The sequence below is a fragment of the Eurosta solidaginis genome, chromosome 1, assembly GCF_040869045.1.
Source record: "Eurosta solidaginis isolate ZX-2024a chromosome 1, ASM4086904v1, whole genome shotgun sequence".
Classification (NCBI taxonomy): domain Eukaryota; kingdom Metazoa; phylum Arthropoda; class Insecta; order Diptera; family Tephritidae; genus Eurosta; species Eurosta solidaginis.
The window spans coordinates 372,495,787-372,509,362 of NC_090319.1; the positions used below are offsets into that span (position 1 = coordinate 372,495,787).

The 13,576-nt window shown below is 37.7% G+C and overlaps 1 protein-coding gene across 2 annotated transcripts in view; it reads right to left on the reverse strand.

Moving 5' to 3' along the window:
- Nucleotides 1-13,576, reverse strand: part of PolI (DNA polymerase iota) — a 42,898-nt gene that overhangs the window by 15,846 nt on the left and 13,476 nt on the right. For both annotated transcript variants that reach the window (XM_067763031.1, XM_067763032.1), the window contains exon 2: nt 4,281-5,307. In XM_067763031.1, the coding sequence (XP_067619132.1) occupies nt 4,281-5,270 (990 nt within the window). In that variant the 5' untranslated portion in view covers nt 5,271-5,307. The remainder of the gene's footprint in view (nt 1-4,280; nt 5,308-13,576) is intronic.

Genomic DNA, 13,576 nt, shown 5'->3' on the forward strand with positions numbered 1-13,576 from the left:
TAGTGAGCTACTCAATTTAAATATTATTCGTCCATCTAGTTCGATGTATGCATCTCCAATAGTGTTGGTGCCTAAAGCTAATGGGGAGCACCGACTTTGTGTTGACTACAGGGAGCTGAATGCAATCACACAAAAACAGCCATGGCCTATGCCAACAGTAGAGGGGACATTATCCATTTTGGCAGGTAAGAAATATATTACCACTTTAGACATGATGTCTGGGTACTACCAGATCGAGATTGATGAAGAGTCAAAGGGTTTAACAGCATTTATAACACATAACGGGCATTATGAGTTTAACCGAATGCCATTTGGGTTCCGTAATGCACCGAGCACATTCCAGAAAATGATGATGCATCTTATCGAGCCTATTAAATCGAAGGCTGTGAGCTACGTTGATGAGGTCATCATTGCATCGGACACATTTGAAGAAGGCATTCAGAACCTTGAAGAGTTTTTGGATATTATTCGTCGAGAGGGTTTAACCTGATGCTAGTAGTATTGCAGCTATGTTGTTACAAGAAGAAGATAAAGATCTGAAACGAATTGCCTATTTTAGTCGGCAGTGCAATGAAGCTGAACGTAAGTATCATGGGTATGAGCTAGAAGTATTAGCTTTAGTCGAAGGTTGCCAACGGTTTCGTATGTATGTCCTGGGTAATCCATTCACTGTTGTCACTGATTGCAGCGCTATTGCAACTTTGAAGTCCAAAAAGCCCATGATTCCACGAGTAGCACGATGGTTATTAAAACTACTTGAATATGATTATACAGCTACACATCGTCCAGGAAAGCTTATGAATCACGTCGATGCATTGAGTCGAGCTCCAGTTGAAGCTCCAAGTCAGTCCGAAGACGTTTCCTCATGTGTTATGTCAGTTGATATGGCACTAGAAGACTGGATCTTCACTATGCAGAAACAAGATGCACATTTCAATGACATTGTGAATGTTCTCACTAAGCAGACCGAGTCAAAGCAGCGAAAGATGTACGAGAAGGAATTTGTTATCAAACATCATCGATTGTATAAGATGAGCGAAAATAAGTTATTGTTGGTGATCCCTAGTGGCATGCGTTGGAGAGTTGTCAAGCTATGCCATGACGACGTTGGTCACCCTGGAATTGATGGAACCATTAAGCGTATATCGCAGCAGTTTTGGTTCCCACGAAGCCGTAATTTTGTGAAAGGATATCTAAAGGGGTGTATAGAATGTTGTTTTGCACGTGAGCCTGCGAAAAGAGAATGCCAATTGTATGGTATGGAGGTACCCAAGCTGCCATTTGAAGTATTACACATGGATCACTTGTGGCCATTTATAAAGAGCGACGTGGGAATGAGCACATCCTTGTCATTGTGGATGCATTGACACGATATACGATAATTGTAGCTGTCAAATCTACAAAAACGAAACCAGTAATAGATGCATTAAATCAGTTGACCATGTACTTCGGACTGCCGAAGAAGATTATTACCGATAGAGGAACATCGTTTACATCATCAATATTTCATGATTTCTGTAAAAACAATGAGATTTAACACATTAAAGTGGCTGTTAGAACACCTAGATCAAATGGACTGGCCGAACGGGTTAATCAGTCAATACTGGCATTCCTCAAGAGTACCACTGCAAATCCCAAGGGTTGGGATGAGAATTTGCGCCGTCTTCAATGGACTATTAACACCCATGTGAATGCAACAACAAAATACTCAGCAATTGATTTAGTCTTCGATTTCCCTCTACGTGATATTAGTGGTAATAAAATCCTTGCGACGCTACACAACGATCACGTTAATCTGGATGAACTGACTATGAGCCAACGACGGTCAAACGCTATTGACAATATCGAGTCAGCACGTCTTGCTTGGAAACGACGGTTTAACGCGAAGCACAAAGAACCTCATAAATATAACGAGGGTGACTTGGTTTTGATCGAAAGTGCCATTCCAAGTACGGGGGAGTCTCGAAAACTATAACACAAATATCGTGCGCCGTATGTTGTCGACAAGGTTCTTCGATTTGATCGCTATGTTATCAAGGATGTCGATGGTGCTCAACTTAAACAACGTCGATTTAGCACCGTTATGAGTAGTGATAAGCTCAAACCATGGTGCGTACTTTTCCCTGAACTTGATGATATACCAGATACCGAAGATGATACCAGCATTACACCAGATCAAACTCGAGACGAGTTTCCGTCAGGAAGGGCCGAGCTGTCACCTTAGTTTGAGTTGCATTTTATTCCATTTTACTTTTGCACTGTGGCATCTCTAAATATTTGACATTTTGCTTTAGATATTTCTTTTCACTATGGATATGAATTTGTTTTACATTTTTATTAACCACATTCAGTCTTGTATAAACCTTGAAGAAATAAAGACTTTATATATTTAATCTACATAAATTTATTCGGAACATCCTGACAATTGTGAGAAATAAACATCTGATTGAACCGTAACTTATCAAAAATCATATATATTTTATTTTCGTGAAAATACTGTAATATGTATTGGAATCTTACACTTGAATCCAGTCAAAGAACCACATCTATCACTTTTTCAACTTAAGTAATAGCATTTTTCGCTTTATAAAAAAATTCCTCTTTTTCTGAGTACATTATGATTCTCAAGTTGAGCCGATGTTTCGTAACAAATCTTGAGATTTTAGAGGTATGCTACTTATCAACATGAGCTCGAATGGTACTCAAGCCCAAATGCTTGTTGGGTATATTCGACGCCATTTCGAACGAACGCAAATCACCGATAGGTTAACTAGAGTTTAACCCTGCCAGATCGGCCGCTTAAGCAAAGCTTAAACTTAAGTTAAAGTAGACTAAAGAATTGCAGAATAAGTTTAGGCGTAGTTTAACTGACAAACTGAGTTGAACTTGTACTGAAAAACCAGGCCTAAGTTGCACTTCGATAGGTTTAATGACATGATGTTCACATTATACCATTCTACTAGGATGTAAAGATCTGACTGAACAAGTGCTCTACTGTCTGGTGAGCGGATAGGCATAACTAATTTGACCTTATCCGCGTACATCAACGGCTTGCAGTACTTCAAAAAACTTGGTAGGTCATTAATGAAAAGTAGGAATAATCAGCCCAATCACACAATCCATCGTAGGCTGCTTTTTCGGGAAAGTTACGAAATTGCTATCATGCAATTCGACCGTGTTTCCGAACGTCTCCGAAAGTAAATAAGTAAACTCGAAATTCGTACGGTGGCATCATTGAATTCACTCGGAACGTAAACTTTTGACGTTTATTTTTTTTTTTTTTAGTTCTTGCCAACGGAGAAAATTTACGAAATGCGAAAAATATTTAAAACAAGCAGCACAATCACGCAATGCACCGTAGCAATGTTACGAATCCCGAAAAAACAGTCTACGATGGATTGCGTGATTGGGCTGAATACTAGACCAAGACATCAGAAGTAACATTGACAAAATGAGACCAACTAATTTCTTCCACACAAATAAGAAGAATCCTAGAGAGAAAAACAAAGGTGGAAAGACAAGAGTATGCAATGGGAGAGTTTATCAAAAGCCTTACAAAAATCAGTGCAAATAACGTCAATTTCACAGTTAAACTTGAAGCTGTGCGATATAACGGTTGTGAACTCAAGCAAATTAGACACCGTTGATTTACCATGTTGTGATGAGTGGCTTTGTGATGATTGACTAGATTAGCTTTGGAACAGCACTCAGTTTAGCAATTCCCATATAATTTGTGACAAGATTTATAAAGAGCGACAGGCGTTAACTAAACTGAAACGGGCTCAACAATAGTCCCGAATGAGTTACGAAATGATAGCAAAACAAGAGAAACAAAAAACCTTCCCAGAAATTCACGAAGCGATGCAGATAGAGTATACGAGCAATCGCGAAATAATCTAAAATTTATCTCTAAAACAATCCCGAAATAGCCGCGCATAGATCTCGAACTACTTCATAGTATACAAATTATTCCACACCGAAAACAGACACCATATGATTGAAATTAAAAACAGAAGTTCTCGGTATCATTCATCATGAAATAAAAAATTCTATGTAGAAAGAGCGTATCACAGACATTCTGTTAGTAAGGTGGTATCTCAGCGATTAATAAAGTCATATCTCAGGAGACCGGTTTAAAAGGGTTTATTTGAAAAATAAATGTCTTCATAGTAGAGACTCCAACGGAGCACGCTACTACCACACCGTGGTCGGAATCTATATTATTTATTTATTAGTCTACAAATTATCTCACAATAGAGAACAATCATTGAACCACTCACCTGCTCCACCAAACGCATTAACAATAAACGAAAACGTTCCTCAACTTCGGTTCGTATTGATATCGGGCGACATGAATCTTCGAGACCAATAGTTTTAGGTTTACCAGATGGACGAACTGAGCCCATATCTCTACCAAAGGCTAAGTCTTTTAACTTTGTTGCGGTTTCAAATCCAAATTTTTTTCTTAATGTATCCATATTACAAGTTTGTAATTCAGTTATATTTGCAATACCATTCTCCAGCAACAATGATTCGGTTTTTTTACCGATACCTGTTACTCTATGCAAACCATTCAAGTCACGCATAAACTGTACAGCGTAGTTAGAACATAAAACTGTCTGTTGATTGGGTTTATTTTGTGCTCCTACAAGCTTAGCCAACAATTTATTATAGGATACACCAGCACAGCATGTGATGTTCAGTTGCTTTTGCAATGCTAAACGTATTTCGTTGGCGATTTGTGTACCCACAGCCAAACGTTGCGCACAACCGCAATCACAACATGATAACAAATCACCATTTTCAGGATAAACATGTCCTTCGATTTGTGGTAATATGCTAGAGGCCATGGTAGTCGCAGCTTCCATATGCTTATATTGATTTTTTTCAATTCGACTTTTCACTTGAGCTGATACATCTAAAAAATTTTCATCAAATCCCAATTTTTCTACAAATGGTGTGAATGTCAAAAGTACATCGAATATACGTTGCGACATTTGTCGGTATGGTGTTAAATCTTCACCATTGACTAAAGTCAGTGTTGGACATAGGCGCTGTGCCTCCTCAATAAGCATCAGTTTTTTCACACCAAATTCACGTGCCACATAATTGCAAGTGACCACGCAAGTTTTCTGTTGCACACCGAGTGGGCATGTACGTAATGTGGGATCGCGTATCTCTTCGACTTGTGCATAGAAACAGTCCATATCTAAATGAATTATGGTACGCTGATGTGGCTCACTGCGATTAAGAATGTTTGAAAAATCCATCTTGTTGAATGTATTTTTGCCACCAGGAGGAATAAATCTGCAATGATAAATGTTAAAATGACTTAAATCCAGTTTATGATTCTTGGGTGGCAATTATATAACCGTAGCATGGGTAGTTGTGGGCAGAATACATTGAAATAGGAGCCAATAGCGGTTGAAGGTCAGAAGTCATTAGCAAAATAAAATGTTAAACCAAGATTTCTTGCCGTGTCAACATATTCTATAACATAATTTTCGAACATAATATTAGCTAAGCCATTTGTACTCGTAGCTAGCGGCTTTTCCTCGGATGACAATATATTTGGACTAGGGCTGGGACTATCCGCATATTATATCCGAATATCCATACGGATATCCCTTGACACGGATAAAATCCGGACGGCATGGATATCTGGTTAATATTCGTTTGTGAAACTATCCGGATATCCGGATTTATGAAGATCCGGTTAATAACGGTATTTTTGGATATCCAGTTAAAGCAACAAATTGATGTACCATATATGTTTATTTAACATTAATAACAATAAATTCGTGGGGCATTTAAATCAATTAACAGCGTTTTTTCACAATATAAACAAATGGCACAGTTCTTATTTTCACTTGTTTGTAAATTTGTAGCTTTTTAATTTTTGACGTTAATTTAATAATCTACAAACATATTTTGTGAATAATTTTTCGATGTTTGCTTCGTTCAATTCTGATCATGATGTAATAATAAAGGTGATGCCAACAACATAAGGTAAGTGTCCCTAATTTCGTGGTAATACGTTATTTCGTGGCATTTCGATTTTTTCTTCCAAACAAGGAATTGGGGGAGTGGATTGCGTATTTTAATTGTTGTTGTATGGCCATTATCCTCCAGTGACCGACGTCGGTACAACGGGTATCCGTCGGCACCTGTAATAGTATCCGAAGTTAATGCTCTTGGATACCGTTTTGAACATTTTCCATCGATCATGCATGGCGAATTCATATTTATCTGACCGCAAGGGCCATGGATCATATTTTTCGTGACAACTTCAAATAATTCTGGATCACTGATTTCATCTGGAATTTCAGCTGATATAATGATATCAATTTGATCGGGTGTTATTTTACGAACCATTTTTGCCATTCAATCGAATGCATCCAGCAACGCACCTCCCCAAAAGTTCGCAATTTGATAATCAAACCCATCAGTGCTTTTACTTTTTGTCGAAATACACGTACTGTTATATCGTGTCGATCTGTTGGATTCTGACCATCAAATAAATTGTTTTTTATGTTAGACCACTGTGGATTGCATATGAATGTTATGAATAGGTCGGGACGACCATATTTGTTAAACGTCCGATATCATTAACATTGCCATCATTCACTATTACATCTCGCAAGTATATGTATTCTTCCGATCGTAATTTTGCTTGATTGAATCGAAGATAATTAAGGCGTTCTGCTTCAATTTTCGCATACATGTCAACAACGTATTGGTGGAAAAGTTTGCCACATCGCATAATAAAGTTGCCTTCTTGTGGGCGAATCATGAATCTATATGAATAATAATTCATCGCACTAACTGTTTTTTGTTCGTCACGACCTATGATGAATACATTATCAGAAAATTAAAGTCATGTCTTCTTGTTGTGAAATAAATACAATACATATTAAATTGAATTCATTTAATTAGCCGTCATTAATTTAGCCGTCGTCACCTTTCCAGTGCAATAATGGATATTGTAATGCATCATAGCTGCGGTGAAGCCCTGAAACGCCGTAATTCTTCATTTCTTCGATGTAGCACAATATCGCGAGATTGAAACTGGTCTCCAACAATCACAATTGCCACTTCATCAATTGTTGGTGCATTAAATCGTCTCGCATGCTCTCCAAAGGGCGTTTTGTCAGCCCTTATAACGATTCTGTGATCATCAGATGGCATACGATCGAGAGCGGTTTTAAAAAAATCGAATTAATTCATTGTACTGATGTAAGAAGGTTTGAAGTTCATACACAATTTGTCGCCTTGCATGCGCAGCAATTGTACAACGCCGATCCAATTCACAATTTGCATCTCCGATAAAATAGATTTGCAAAAATTGATGATCAGCATCAGGATACGGCAATAAGGATCCAGCTCGATGATAAATCTGACCTTGAATCTGTAATATTTTTTTGAAATGTAATTAGATACTGGATACGAATTCTTGAACACATCAAAAAAAATTACTGCTCAGATCGCAATTTTCTTATGATATTCCGCATGAAGTAATTACCTTAAATGTCGGCATGAAATTGTCTCTTACAATTTTGGTCGCACCAAAAGAAGTCATTTGAAATGCCGCATTTTATTCTTGAATGTGAGACAAAAAATGCTTAGACGTTTGCGACGTTCCAAAAATGAATGAATGAAGTGGATCGGGAGGAGATTCAAATGCTGGTAGACTCACCATGAGCACAACACATACCAGGCGTTTCACCCTGAAATTTGGCTGCATCACAATGTGGACATCTCACCGTCATTCCACCAATATTGGCATGTTCACTATAATCATTTTGGCTATTGTAAGCGAAAGCAGCGTATTCCATCTCTTGCACAGCACGACATGAAAGTCGTGTCGTTCGTCTCGATGCTGGATTTAATGGATTTGGATCTGTCGATCTATGACGACGTGCGTTTCGTAATTGTTGTACTTGGTTTTGTTGTGAGCGTTCCTCTACACTTTGCGCTCTCCTTTGATTAAATCTATAGGTAGAATTACGCGTACGTCGACCTATAGTTGATCGTCTTGTTGGTGGCATTTTGATGCATATGATGAAATTATGGAAAAAATCTTTTTTAGCTATGTTTTCTTGCACTGAACACACTTAAAATCACTTTTTAAATTAATAATAGTTGGAGAAATGTAGAGCGTTTTCTGATAAAAAAAAGCGAAAAACAAAAGCGAAGGCGGTGACGTTACGTTGTACAACAAAAGCATGAATGCGTGCGATGAGTGGGAGTGTGTGTTTGTATGTATGCAAATTATTAACTTAACGAAGATATGTTGGAAAGGCAGGGGTGAAAAATAGTTACCATCAAAAGAAAGTGATTGATAAACATTTGCATTTGGACAGGTTCATCTGTTTAACATTTGTATGATGTCAATGAAATTAACTTGTAATAGGTTGGATTGATTTTTTTCGTTAGGTCGGACCGAAATGTAAACTTTTTTTTCAAATTTTGAACTTTTTCTAAAAAAAAATCATAACTCAAGAATGGCTAAACCGATTTGTGATTTCAAAATCAACTAACCATCATCTCTCCTTACTGTATCTTTCCTAAAAATTTCATGGGATTCTGTCGGGCCGTTCTCGAGTTATGGAGTGACAATCAAAATGTACACTTCTTTTTATATATATAGAAGATAATTAATATTTTACTAATTTTTAATATTAAACCTAATATTAAATATCAAGCAATATAAAGTTGGAAGCTCGGAAAATGAGCCTGTTGTAAGGAGACCTCTTAAGTAAAGTGTTAAGGAGTCCAGTGTATTTTGTTACGCCTGTAAAAATTGTATCGGTAAATTTTTTTTTATGAACTCATTCCAATAATTTGTATAACTTTTTTTTTTAATATTTCTAACCCACGAAATTAGGGACACACTTTTTTTGTGATGTATCTGATTTCGTGGTACCCACGAAATTAGGGTAATATAATACTTTATGTTTTTCATATTTTCTTTAATATTTCATAAGAAACCATATTTTTTAAGTATTTTAATTATTAAATAAACCCCCGAGGAAGATTTTGATGTAATTTCGTGGTACACTTTTATGAATCTATTCGTCAATATTTTAATCAAAAAGCGAAGCACAACATTTTAACGAAGTAATGGCATTATAGAACTTTTGTTTATTCAATAATTTTTCGTTTAATTTAAAAAATGTATGAAGATTTCAACTTCTTTACTATTGTTTTGAATGAATATTGATAATAGAAAAAAAAATTTGAATATAAACCTCAAATTACCGCTTAAAGCGATACCACGAATTTACGTACACCAAATTTTGTGCATGCCCCTAATTTCGTGGTATACTGCGCATTTACATTTCAGCAGGAAAGCACGCATTTTTGGAGTGGAGTTATTTATGCGCAGTTTTTTTGTGATGTATCTGATTTCGTGGTACCCACGAAATTAGGGTAATATAATACTTTATGTTTTTCATATTTTCTTTAATATTTCATAAGAAACCATATTTTTTAAGTATTTTAATTATTAAATAAACCCCCGAGGAAGATTTTGATGTAATTTAGTGGTACACTTTTATGAATCTATTCGTCAATATTTTAATCAAAAAGCTCTGCGAAGCACAACATTTTAACGAAGTAATGGCATTATAGAACTTTTGTTTATTCAATAATTTTTCGTTTAATTTAAAAAATGTATCAAGATTTCAACTTCTTTACTATTGTTTTGAATGAATATTGATAATAGAAAAAAAAATTTGAATATAAACCTCAAATTACCGCTTAAAGCGATACCACGAATTTACGTACACCAAATTTTGTGCATGCCCCTAATTTCGTGGTATACTGCGCATTTACATTTCAGCAGGAAAGCACGCATTTTTGGAGTGGAGTTATTTATGCGCAGTTTTTTCAAATAAATTTAAGAAAACTGCCTCAAACTTAATTCGATCTCTATCGCTGATTATTGGGTTAATAACGGCCACCGTGGTGTGATGGTAGCGTGCTCCGCCTATCACACCGTATGCCCTGGGTTCAACTCCCGGGCAAAGCAACATCAAAATTTTAGAAATAAGGTTTTTCAATTCGAAGACAATTTTTCTAAGCGGGGTCGCCCCTCGGCAGTGTTTGGCAAGCGCTCCGGGTGTATTTCTGCCATGAAAAGCTCTCAGTGAAAACTCATCTGCCTTGCAGATGCCGTTCGGAGTTTTTGAAAAGTACGTACATTAAACTAATTTTTTTTACTTATTTATTTTGGTCTTGAAACTCTTTCTTTTCATAAATAAAATAACAACAAAAAAATAGTTTAAATTTTAAATTTCTGAATATCAATTTCAGTAAATGAATTTGTGTATCTTTAAGAATTTGCCCTTGAAATCAATTATAACTATTTTTTTCCATAAAATTAGAGTTTAACTAAATACCACGAAATTAGGGACGCTTTACCACGGAATTAGGTACATCAGACAATTTTTGCCAGGAAATTAGGTACATTTGAGGTACTCACACATTCTGATTTATATAAATTAAAACATTTGTTAGTTTTGTTTGAAAGTAGGTGGAAACCTATCTTAATTGATCAACTAAATGGGAAAAATTTACTTTTTTAGTTTTCCTTCATTTGTTTTAACGCAAGAGAGGTAGAGTCAGAAAAATCCTTAGTATCACGAAATTAGGGACACTTACCTTAACCTCACTTTTTCGACAGCTCTAAATGCAAGTATTTACGTGTACTTCATAAGTAATAAATTTGGACTGCTTAATTTTTCGTACAAATTCTTCAAATAAATTAGTTTTCTGCAAAATGTTGTCTATATTCTGTTAGGGACTACAAATTTACGTTAATTTTTTTGGCTAAACAATTCCAGTAACGGCTTATATAGTTATAACATGTCTAAACGTATAGTAAAATCTTCTACGATCGTAGTAGAACTCAAAGGCAGTTCTGTATGATAGACAACCCTTTAAATTATGCATGCCGAACTTGTCAGAATAAGGGAAAACGTCAACGGGATGAGAACACCTGAATATTCATTTCATCATGATTCTGATATGCAGATATTCAACTTTTATATTCCAGTATCCGGACATACAGATATCCGGATTTTCCGTTTACGTATCCGGATAGCTGAACAGCGGATATCCGGATTTCCCATTTATGAATCCGGATAGCCGGATTTTTTGCTTAGCTATCCGGTTATTCGAATACCCGTTTATCCGGATAGTTGAAAAATTCAGATGCAGTTCACAGCCCTAATTTTGACTTTAGATAGAAGCCCATACACCTATTTCACTAAGGTCATAATTCAAATTACTTATACATGAACTACAATCGACAGGAAAGCACGTATAAAATTGAACATCGTCAGGATAAAGGTGGGCGTTACAATACTTAAGAACACGGGGCATATCATTGATGTACAATATAAATTCAAAGGAGCAAGGATTGACCCTTGGGCTACACCTCGCGAAACGTCAAGTTTGACTTTCTACTATCTACACATACTTGCTGCGTTCTGCTATCTAGATAAGAACTGATAAGGTTGGTTGCATGACTGGAGAAATTCAACATGTTTTCTAGCTTCTTATACAGGAGGGTATGATCGACAGTGTCAAAGGATTTGAAGTGGTCAAGAAGGGTTAGGAAAGCCGTAAAGTTATCACCAACGCGCTCTCGTATATCTTCTACAACAGAAATAAGTGCCGTAGTGCAGTTTTTTTTTTGGTCTGAAACCAATGTATTTCTAGATGCTGGCTAGCCCAGAAATCTTAGTCTATAACGAGCTGCCAGCAGTAAAATAATATAATATTGTAACGAATTTAGTGCAATACCGCTTATTTGCAACCTTCTACTAACGTTCGTATCGCTAAGCTGTTGAATAAATAACTCCAATATTCAATAATGCAAAATGGTCTTTATTAGAGTACTTCACAACAACACTTATACTTGTTGTTGTTGTAGCAATGTTTCGCCCCACCAATAGCTGCGGCCGATCACAAATTGTCATCAATATCCTCTAACGGGAGTCCAAGGAAACTTGCTGTTTCGAAAGGGGTGGACCATAATGAAAGGGGTGTTAGAGGCGTTGGTTCCACATTACAATTAAAGAGATGGTTGGTGTCATGTGGGGACACATTGCAAGCGGGGCATACATTTTGTATGTCGGGGTTGATTATGGATATGTAAGAGTTTAACCTGCTACAGTATCCAGAACGAAGTTGAGCCAGAGTGACTCGCGTTTCCCTGGGGAGTATGCGTTCCTCTTACGCAAGTTTTTGGTACTGTTCCCCGAGTACTGGATTCACCGGGCAATTCCCGGCATAATGGTCCGACGCCTGTTTGTGGAGTTCACCAAGGACCTTCTTGTGTTTTTTGCTTCATACGGCTGAGTTCTCAGGCGCCGCATTTCCTCAAAATGCTTACGGAGATGACTCCTTAAGTCCCTAGGCGGTGCTGGCTCATCAATCAGATGGCTGTTGGGATGCCCAGGTTTCTGGATATTCAACAGGAACTGTTTGGTTAGCATCTCATTTCTCTCCCTGATGGGGAGTGTTCTGGGACATAAGACAGCCCGTGGCGGTTCTGAGCGCAGTATTTTGGCAGGCCTGTATCTTCTTCCTTACTTAATTGGCGCTTAACCGTCTAAACGGTTATGGCCGTCCAACAAGGCGCGCCAGTCGCTCCTTCGCTCCGCCAATTGGTCACACCAAGGGAGTTTAAATCGTTTTCCACCTGGTCCTTCCAACGGAGTGGGGGCCGCCCTCTACCTCTGCTTCCATAGGCGGGTTCCGATAGAAACACTTTCTTGGCCGGAGCATCTTCTTTCATTCGCATAACATGGCCTAGCCAGCGCAGCCGCTGCGTTTTAATTCGCTGGACTATGTTGATGTCTGCGTATAGCTCGTACAGCTCATCATTAAATCTTCTTCGGTACTCGCCATCACCAACGCGTAGAGGTCCATAAATCTTTCGAAGAACTTTTCTCTCGAACACTCCCAAAGCCGCTTCATCTGCTGTTGTATGGTCCATGCTTCTGCCCCATATAGCAGGACGGGTACGATAAGTGACTTGTAGAGTATGATTTTCGTTCGCCGAGAGAGGACTTTACTTTTCAATTGCCTGCCTAGTCCAAAGTAGCATTTATTGGCAAGATTGATTCTTCGCTGGATTTCAGTGCTGATGTTGTTGCTAGTGTTGATGCTGGTTCCCAAATAAACGAAGTCTTTTACTATTTCGAAATTATGGCTGCCAACAGTAGCGTGATTGCCAAGGCGCATATGCGCTGACTCTTTGCTCGATGACAGCAGGTACTTCGTACTGTCCTCATTCACCATCAAACCCATCTTTACCGCTTTTTTCCAGTTTGGAGTAAGCAGAGCTAACAGCGCGGGTGTTTAGGCCGATGATATCAATGTCATCAGCATATGCCAGTAATTGCACGCTTTGATAGTATATTGTTCCAGAGCGGTTAAGTTCTGCAGCTAGTATAATTTTCTCCAGCATCAAATGAAAGAAATCGCACGATAGGGGGTCACCCTGTCTGAAACCTCGTTTAGTTTCGAACGGCTCGGAGAGGTCCTTCCCAATTCTGACTGA